The 10,055-nt window shown below is 37.9% G+C and overlaps 1 protein-coding gene across 1 annotated transcript; it reads right to left on the reverse strand.

Moving 5' to 3' along the window:
- Positions 1-740: 740 nt before the first annotated feature.
- LOC138371980 (gastrula zinc finger protein XlCGF57.1-like) lies at positions 741-2,196 on the reverse strand. The gene is made up of 2 exons (XM_069337006.1): positions 1,731-2,196; positions 741-1,648 (listed from the first exon to the last, which is right to left on the reverse strand). Exons 1-2 carry the CDS (start codon positions 1,978-1,980, stop codon positions 807-809), a joined length of 1,092 nt encoding a protein of 363 aa, XP_069193107.1. The 5' UTR covers positions 1,981-2,196; the 3' UTR covers positions 741-806.
- Positions 2,197-10,055: the final 7,859 nt, after the last annotated feature.

The following is a 10,055-nucleotide window of genomic DNA, read 5'->3' on the forward strand; positions in this document are numbered from 1 at the left end:
TGTATTTCTCAAACAAAATATAATTACCTCTGAAGAGGGGTCAGGTACACAATGCCAAGCCAAAACACTCGGCCAAAGCTTCACGTGCTCACAAGTAGGTAGACTCACCTGAGTCCCAGTCCTCATCTTCTTCGTCATCGTCATCATCATCCGAGTCAGACGAGGAGCCTGACGGAGTGATTGTGCTTGGCGTAGAGCCACTATCTCTGGAGTCTAACACATTACTACCCCCCTTGTTTACATATGTCACCATCAACCATAGCTCAATCACCACCATAGCTTTCAGTCTCCGTGGTGTAGTGGAAAGACACTCGCCTGGCGTTCCGCGAGCGCTATGTCATGGGTTCGTATCCTGGCCGGGGAGGATTTACTGGGCGCAATTCCTTAACTGTAGCCTCTGTTTAACGCAACAGTAAAATGTGTACTTGGATGAAAAAACGATTCTTCGCAGCGGGGATCATATTCCAGGGACCTGCCCAAAACGCTACGCGTACTAGTGGCTGTACAAGAATGTAACAACTCTTGTATATATCTCAAAAAAAAAAAAAAAAAAAAAAAAAAAAAAAAAAGAACATCCAACTGACATTGTGATAGCACGATAGCACATTGTTAGATTAAAGGTAAGTTAATATACCAATATGTGCCTCATTATCCTTCAACATTCTCTTTTTTTTTTTTTTTTTTTTTGAGATATATACAAGAGTTGTTACATTCTCGTACAGCCACTAGTACGCGTAGCGTTTCGGGCAGGTCCCTGGAATACGATCCCCGCCGCAAAGAATCGTTTTTTCATCCAAGTACACATTTTACTGTTGCGTTAAACAGAGGCTACAGTTTAGGAATTGCGCCCAGTAAATCCTCCCCGGCCAGGATACGAACCCATGACATAGCGCTCGCGGAACGCTAGGCGAGTGTCTTACCACTACACCACGGAGACTGTAATTATCTTTCACACTCAAAGTGTTTAGCCTATTATCTGCATGTATCATCTTGTGCCTCTTCATACTTCCAAGATGACTAAATCTCTTCCCACACTCTGGACACTCGTTAGGCTTGTCACCTGAATGCACTAACATATGAGTCTTCAACTGTCTACGCAGACTGAATCTCTTCCCACACTCTGGACACTCATGAGGTTTCTCACCCGAATGCACTAACATATGAGTCGTCAAATGTCCACGCCGACTGAATCTCTTCCCACACTCTGGACACTCATGCAGTTTCTCACCTGAATGCACTAACATGTGCTGTATTATAGATCCACGTTCGATAATTTTTTTACGACACTCGGCACATTGAAAAGGTCTCTCATCCGCATGCACCATCCTGTGCCTCTTCAAATGTTCACGCCGACTGAATCTCTTCCCACACTCGGGACACTCGTGAGACTTGTCACCTGAATGCACTAACATATGAGCCTTCATATGTCCACGCTGACTGAATCTCTTCCCACACTCTGGACACTCATGCAGTTTCTCACCTGAATGCACTAACATGTGCTTTATTATACATCCACGTTCTCTAAATTTTTTACCACACTCTGCACATTGAAAAGGTCTCTCATCCGCATGCACCATCCTGTGAGTCTTCATACGATGAAGATGCCTGAATCTTTTCCCACACTCTGGACATTTATAAGGTTTATCACCTGAATGCACTAACATATGAGTCTTCAAATATCCACCCCGACTGACTCTTCCCACACTCTGGACACTCGAGAGACTTGTCACCTGAATGCACTAACATGTGAGTCTTCATATTTCTAGAACGGGTGAATACCTTCGGACACTGTGGACACTCGTGAGGTTTGTCACCTGAATGCACTAACATGTGAGTCTTCATATTTCCACGCTCACTGAATCTCTTCCCACACTCTGGACATTCATGAGGTTTGTCACCAGAATGCACTAGCATGTGACGCTTCAAATTTCCACGACGGGTGAATACCTTCTGACACTGTGGACACTGGTGAGTCTTCATCTTCTTTATGACAGGTGCAGTTTGTGTGAAGGTTTTCTCCCCCGGATGTTGGAAGAAGCGTCAAGGCTTGAGTGTTGTTTCTTAGAGTTAGACTTGATGTGAGCACTTGGCGGTCAATGGTGGTGCTTCTTCTTTATGATAGGTGCAGTTTGTGTCAAGATTTTCCCTTATTGCTCGTGCTGGACAACACCGGTTGTAGCGCTACTAAAATGGCGGCGGTTGTTTACCCTCTCATCACCTAAGCGTTCCAATGTTTTGGTCTGGTTCCACGTATCATTTTTCCAACCTCTTATTTTTGTTTATATCTGGTCATTTAAAATTAACACTTGTATTTATTTTCATGTTTTTGAATCAAAGAATGTACTTGGAATTGTTTCTTTAAACATAAGGCCACACGATTATACTTTTTGAAGGAAACAGCTCTCCCACAGGGATACAAGATACGCCTTACATTGACAACACTAATTTTTTTGCCATTTCGGAAACCAGTTTTGGACGTTTCGCTTATGTGTACGTGTTCAATATTAAATCACCTATATAATGCTATTAATAATTAAATTATTATAAATTAAATAATTAAATTATTTATTATAAATAAATACTTAAAAAATGTATTATGTATGTTGCATTAAAAATTAAAAATACGGAGGTACACTAATTCACTCGGAGATATTTGCATAATACGAATTATAATCTGAAAATATATACATTTATTTATTTATTTATTTATTTATTTATATATATACAATAAGGTACATTGGGTTTGTGAGAATACATTGGATAGTACAGTATTTACATTCTTGTAAAGCCACTAGTACACGCAGCGTTTCGGGCAGGTCCTTAATCTAGCATAAGATTCAGATTCAGATTCAGATTCAGATGTTTATTCAGGTAAGGTATATACATACAAGTGATGTTACATAATGGATTGATATATAGATAGAGCTAGTACATACAATGCCTAAAGCCACTATTACGCAATGCGTTTCGGGCAAGAAAAACATTAATATCTAGAACTTAATACTAATTGAGCATAAAGAATAAAAGATGTTGAGAACAAATACAAATAAAGATAAAAAAAAAAGGGGGAACATGACTGAAAAAGCAGCACAAATACAATAGGTTGACAGTGTTTATTAAAAAAAAAGAAAAAAAAAAAAGAAAATAACAGACATGGGTTGACAACAGAGGAGTGAGGTAGATTACAGGGAATTTATTAGGTAGTGTTTAGTTTTTATCTTAAACTGGTTGAGAGAGGTACAGTCTTTAACATGGTTGGGAAGGTCATTCCACATTCTGGGCCCCTTGATTTGCAGAGCATTTCTAGTTTGATTAAGACGTACTCTAGGAATATCAAAACTGTATTTATTTCTGGTGTGGTGCTCATGGGTTCTGTTACAACCTTCTATGAAGCTTTTAAGATCAGGATTGGCATTATAGTTTAGCGTTTTATATATGTATAATACACATGAGAGAATGTGCAGTGACTTAATATCTAACATATTAAGAGATTTGAGTAGGGGTACCGAGTGATGTCTGGGGCCAGAGTTGGATATTGTTCTAATAGCTGCTTTGTGTTGGGTAATTAGAGGACGTAAGTGATTTTGGGTAGTAGAACCCCAAGCACAAATACCATAGTTGAGATAAGGATAGATAAGGGAGTAATAGAGAGTCACCAGAGCAGGGCGTGGTACATAATATCTGATCTTAGAAAGAATGCCCACAGTTTTTGAAACTTTTTTTGATATATTTAGAATGTGTCCCTGGAAATTCAGCTTGTGGTCAATGAGAATGCCAAGGAATTTGCCATCTAATTTGTTACAAATTTGGGTATTGTTTATTTTGAGATTTATAAGACTAGAGGATTTATTGCCAAACAGAATATAGAAGGTTTTGTCAATGTTAAGGGTGAGTTTGTTGGCAGTTAGCCAAAGATGGACTTTATTTAGCTCAGTATTTACTGTGGCATTTAGAGCAAGAGGGTCAGGACTGGAGTAAATGAAGGTTGTGTCGTCAGCAAATAGAATTGGTTTGAGGTGTTGGGAGGCATTTGGAAGGTCATTAATGTAGATGAGAAAGAGGAGAGGGCCAAGTATGCTGCCCTGAGGAACACCAATGTTGATGGGTAGGGTGGGAGAAATTGTATTATTCACAGAAAAATATTGGAGCCTATCAGTAAGGTAGGACTCGAGGTATTGTAGGGAGTGTCCTCTGACTCCATAATGATGTAATTTAAGAAGAAGGTTTTGGTGGTTGACAGTATCAAAAGCTTTACGCAGGTCCACAAATAACCCAACAGGGAGCTCCTTTTTATCAAGAGCTGTATGAATCGAGTTAAGCATACTAATAAGTGCATCGTTAGTGCTTTTTTTGGGTCTGAAGCCATATTGGCAAGGGCTAAGTATATTGAGTTTGGCTAGATATGAGTAAAGCTGCTTGTATATAAGTTTTTCAAAAATTTTTGACAAGTTTGGCAGGATTGATATAGGTCTGTAGTTGTTAACATCTGTGGGGTCACCACATTTGTGGACAGGCGTTACTCTCGCTTTTTTTTAGAATATCTGGAAAGGTTTGGAGTTCAAGTGACTTGTTGAAGAGTAAAGCAATAGCAGGGGCTAAAGATCTGGAGGCTTTTTTGTAAATTAAAGTTGGTATCTCCTCAAGGGCACCAGACTTGGTTTTAAGGGAAAGGATTATCTCATTGACGTCAGTGGAGTTAATAGGCTTTAGGTACAGAGACTGTGGATAGTTACCTGTAAGATAGTCCTTAATGTCAGTACTGGAAGATGGAATATCATTTGCAAGGGATGAACCAATGGAAGAGAAGAACCTATTGAACTCAATAGCAGAATCAGAGGCTGAAAGCTGACCATCGTTATTAGACAGGAGAGTCGGTTTGTTATTTAAAGATTTCTTTGATCCCAATATTTGTGAAATTGTGCTCCAAGTTTGTTTAATGTTGCTCTTTATTTGAGTAAATTTATCTTCGTAGTAATTAGTTTTGGCTCGTCTAATTATCTTAGTTAGCAATAATGAGTAATTCTTTGAGAATTCTTTGGAGACAATTCCTAACCTATACTTCTTCTCAAGGTCGTGTTTTTTGTTAATGGATTTCAGTATTCCCTTTGTAAGCCAAGGATTGTTAAGCCTTTTGCTTGTGACTTGTTTTGTAAGCCTAGGACAGTGGGTGTTATAAAGGCTAAGAGTTGTTTGTAGAAAAGATTGCACTGCTAGGTTGATGTCCCCTATGTTACCTAATTCGGACTCCCAGTTGACATTATCAGCAGCAGTTATAAAATTGTTTAAAGCAGTTTCATTGTGCAGCCTAAAGCTTAACTCCCTTGTTTCTAGAGGTGGTTTGCTAATGTTAGTTAAGAGAAATGTGGGGTAGTGGTCTGTAGTGCTATCGGTGATTATACCTGAAGTAAGCGGAGAGGTTATGTTGGTCCAGATGTGATCTAGAGTCGTGGCAGTGCTATCAGTGATTCTAGTAGGTCTAGTGATTAAGGGTATGAGGAGGCAGGAATTCATACAGTTGAGGAAGCTAACAGCAGTAGGGTGTTCTGGCTCGCAGAGGTCAATATTAAAGTCCCCTGCGATAATTAGGTGATTTTTGTTCAGTCTGTTATCAAGTATTAGATTTCTAAGGTTTGAGTTGAATACAGACACATCAGTGTTGGGAATTCTATAAACTGCACCCACAGACAGGACAGACTCGGCACCCTTGACTCTGAAGCTGGCGAAGATATACTCCCCATAGCAGTCTCTAGTTCTAATTTCTTTTAAGCATGTTAGTTCTTGGTGGTAGTAAAGAGCAGTGCCACCACCTCTCTGAAGTTGACGACAGTTGTGAATTGCTGAGTAGTTAGGCATGTTAAAGAGTTGAGTAGTATCCTCTTTCAACCATGTTTCAGTAAGTATAATAAAAGAGAATTTGTTGCCAATAGTTTCAATCAAGGCACTAACATCATCGAAGTGTTTACCTAGGGATCTAACGTTCAAATTGATTACAGAGATATTGTGATTATGAGTTAATACATTGTTTACATCATGTGCTGCAAAATATCTGCAATTTAGATCATTAAAGTGATTATTGTCATAGATAGTGGATAAGAGGTTAAGTTCTGGGTCTATACTTGACTGCATAAAAGAAGCTGATTGTGGAATCAGAAATAAGTAGAAAAAAGCTATAAAATAGGGAAAAATATATACACAATACTGTACAAAACAAACACAAAAGGGGCTTACAGGGGTACAATGGAGTAAGGGAGTATGGCTAGGCTAGGCAACCTAGGCAATTAATGAGATTAAAGAAAAAACATGTAAACATGGACTATACAAAACACAAGATATGGAAATACAAAACAAAAAATGTAAGCAAGACTAAGCAATACAAAAAAAAAAAAACAAATTGAGCAAAAATGAGGTAGATTGCTTACGAGTACTCACAGGTACACTGTAAGTAACAAATTGCAATAAGAACATAAGAACAAAGGCAACTGCAGAAGGCCTGTTGGCCCATACGAGGCAGCTCCTATTTATAACCACCCAATCCCACTCATATAAAGAGGATGAAGAAATCCTCTACCGCCTGCGTCAAATCCGTCAACAAAACCCAGATGCGATTCATCAGTGCTTACAATACAATACAATACAATTTTATTTAGGTAAGGTACATACATACAATAAATATTTACAAGGATTGTTTAACTTATAGGTATAGCTAGTACATACAATGCCTAAAGCCACTATTACGCAAAGCGTTTTGGGCATGATAAACTTAAATGACAAGCTTAATACTAATTGAGCATAATGAGTAGAATGAAAACAAGAAATGAAAACATAGATGAAGAAGCAGCACAAATACAATTATGTCGACAAACAGCGCTCTTTAAAGAAAAAAACAGACATTGGTTGACAATAGAAGGGTAAGGTAGGTTACAGGGAATTTATTAGGTATAGCTTCGCTTTTAACTTAAACTGGTTGAGAGAGGTACAGTCTTTAACATGGTTGGGAAGGTCATTCCACATTCTGGGCCCCTTGATTTGTAGAGCATTTCTAGTTTGATTAAGTCGTACTCTAGGAATATCAAAACTGTATTTATTTCTGGTGTGATGCTCATGGGTTCTGATACAACCTTCTATGAAGCTTTTGAGATCAGGATTGGCATTATAGTTTAGCGTTTTATATATGTATAATACACATGAGAGAATGTGCAGTGACTTAATGTCTAACATATTCAGAGATTTAAGTAGGGGTACCGAGTGATGTCTGGGGCCAGAATTGGATATTGTCCTAATAGCAGCTTTGTGTTGAGTAATTAGAGGACGTAAGTGATTTTGGGTAGTAGAGCCCCAAGCACAAATACCATAGTTGAGATATGGATAGATAAGGGAGTAATAGAGAGTCACCAGGGCAGGGCGTGGTACATAGTATCTGATCTTAGAAAGAATGCCCACAGTTTTTGAAACTTTTTTTGATATGTTTAGAATGTGTCCCTGGAAATTAAGCTTGTGGTCAATGAGAATGCCAAGGAATTTGCCATCTAATTTGTTACAAATTTGGGTATTGTTTATTTTGAGATTTATTTGATTAGAGGATTTATTGCCAAACAGAATATAAAAGGTTTTGTCAATGTTAAGGGTGAGTTTGTTGGCAGTTAGCCACAGATGGACTTTATTTAGCTCAGTATTTACTGTGGCATTTAGAGCAAGGGGATCAGGACTGGAGTAAATGAAGGTTGTGTCGTCAGCAAATAGAATTGGTTTGAGGTGTTGGGAGGCATTTGGAAGGTCATTAATGTAGATGAGAAAGAGGAGAGGGCCAAGTATGCTGCCCTGGGGAACACCAATGTTGATGGGTAGGGTGGGAGAAATTGTATTATTCACAGAAACATATTGGAGCCTGTCAGTAAGGTAGGATTTGAGGTATTGAAGGGAGTGTCCTCTGACTCCATAATGATGTAATTTAAGAAGAAGGTTTTGGTGGTTGACAGTGTCAAAAGCTTTACGCAGGTCCACAAACAACCCAACAGAGAACTCATTTTTATCAAGAGCTGTATGAATCGAGTTAAGCATACTAATAAGTGCATCGTTAGTGCTTCTTTTGGGTCTGAAGCCATATTGGCAAGGGCTAAGTATATTGAGTTTGGCTAGATATGAGTAAAGCTGCTTATAGATTAGTTTTTCAAAAATTTTTGACAAGTTTGGCAGGATAGATATAGGTCTGTAGTTGTTAACATCTGTGAGATTACCACATTTGTGGACAGGCGTTACTCTCGCTTTTTTTAGAATATCTGGGAAGGTTTGGAGTTCAAGTGACTTGTTGAAGAGCAAAGCAATAGCAGGGGCTAAAGATCTGGAGGCTTTTTTTGTAAATTAAAGTTGGAATCTCCTCAAGGGCACCAGACTTGGTTTTAAGGGAAAGGATTATCTCATTGACGTCAGTGGAATTAATAGGCTTTAGGTACAGAGACTGTGGATAGTTACCTGAAAGATAGTCATTAATGTCTGTACTGGAAGATGGAATATCATTTGCAAGGGATGAACCAATGGAAGAGAAGAACCTATTGAACTCAGTAGCAGAATCAGAGGCTGAAAGCTGACCATCGTTATTAGACAGGAGAGTCGGTTTGTTATTTAAAGACTTCTTTGATCCCAATATTTGAGAAATTGTTCTCCAAGTTTGTTTAATGTTGCTCTTTATTTGGGTAAATTTATCTTCGTAGTATTTAGTTTTGGCTCGTCTAATTATCTTAGACAGCAATAATGAGTAATTCTTTGAGAATTCTTTGGAGACAATTCCTAACCTATACTTCTTCTCAAGGTCATGTTTTTTATTAATAGATTTAAGTATTCCCTTTGTAAGCCAGGGATTGTTAAGCCTTTTGGTTGTGACTTGTTTTGTAAGCATAGGACAGTGGGTATTATAAAGGCTAAGAGTTTTTTGAAGAAAAGATTGTACTGCACGGTTGATGTCCACTATGTTACCTAACTCGGACTCCCAGTTGACATTATCAGCAGCAGTTATAAAATTGTCTATAGCAGTTTCATTGTGTAGTCTAAAACGTATCACTCTTGACTCAAGAGGTGGTTTGCTAATGTTAGTTAAGAGAAATGTGGGGTAATGATCTGTAGTGCTATCGGTGATTATACCGATAGAGATGGCTTCGTTAGAGATGGTCTGATAAAGGTGAGAAAAACCGCAGAGGGCAAAATGTTTACAATTACTAGAGAAGAAAACCTCAACACTTTCCTCTCCCAATGTGGTTTGTCTCACCTTATCACTCCCAATGAATTAACTTAATTAACCCCCTGTCAACTAGTGGGGCTAGGTATCCTAAGTCTCCTTGGTTCATTTTCTGAATTAATTTTTAACTTACTCTTACCTAGTCATTTACCGAAATTATTTAATTGAGTGTATTAAGTAGTTCTTCAGGTCTTTTTAATTATACAGTCATTACTGAACTATCTATAGTTATTAATCATTATCTTAAATTTGCCTATGTTTATTATTCAACTTTTCTTTGATTTCATTTATTACCTAGGTTGCCTAGCCTTGCCATGCTCCCTTACTCCATTGTACCCCTGGCTTTGCCTGCATCTCAAATTGCAAATTGTTACTTACAGTGTACCTGAGAGTACTCGTAAGCAATCTACCTCATTTTTTCTTTTTTTTTTCATTTTTGCTCAATTTTTTTTTTTTTTTTTTTTTTTTTGTATTGCTTAGTCTTGCTTATATTTTTTGTTTTGTATTTCTTTATCTTGTGTTTTGTATAGTCCATGTTTACATGTTTTTTCTTTAATCTCATTAATTGCCTAGGTTGCCTAGCCTAGCCATACTCCCTTACTCCATTGTACCCCTGTAAGCCCCTTTTGTGTTTGTTTTGTACAGTATTGTGTATATATTTTTCCCTATTTTATAGCTTATTTCTGATTCTACAATCAGCTTTTTTTTTATGCAGACAAGTATAGACCCAGAACTTAACCTCTTATCCACTATCTATGACAATAATCACTTTAATGATCTAAATTGCAGATATTTTGCAGCACATGATGTAAACAATGTATTAGCT

The sequence above is a fragment of the Procambarus clarkii genome, chromosome 37 (assembly GCF_040958095.1).
Source record: "Procambarus clarkii isolate CNS0578487 chromosome 37, FALCON_Pclarkii_2.0, whole genome shotgun sequence".
NCBI classification, from domain to species: domain Eukaryota; kingdom Metazoa; phylum Arthropoda; class Malacostraca; order Decapoda; family Cambaridae; genus Procambarus; species Procambarus clarkii.

What these genes read in the sequence shown, in the direction of transcription:
- LOC138371980 (XM_069337006.1), bottom strand. Translation starts at nt 1,980, where the DNA reads ATGAAGACTCACCAGTGTCCACAGTGTCAGAAGGTATTCACCCGTCGT. An exon ending in TCACATGTTAGTGCATTCAG is followed by an intron (nt 1,649 to 1,730) that starts GTGACAAGTCTC and finishes TAGTGCATTCAG; the next exon opens with GTGATAAACCTTATAAATGT.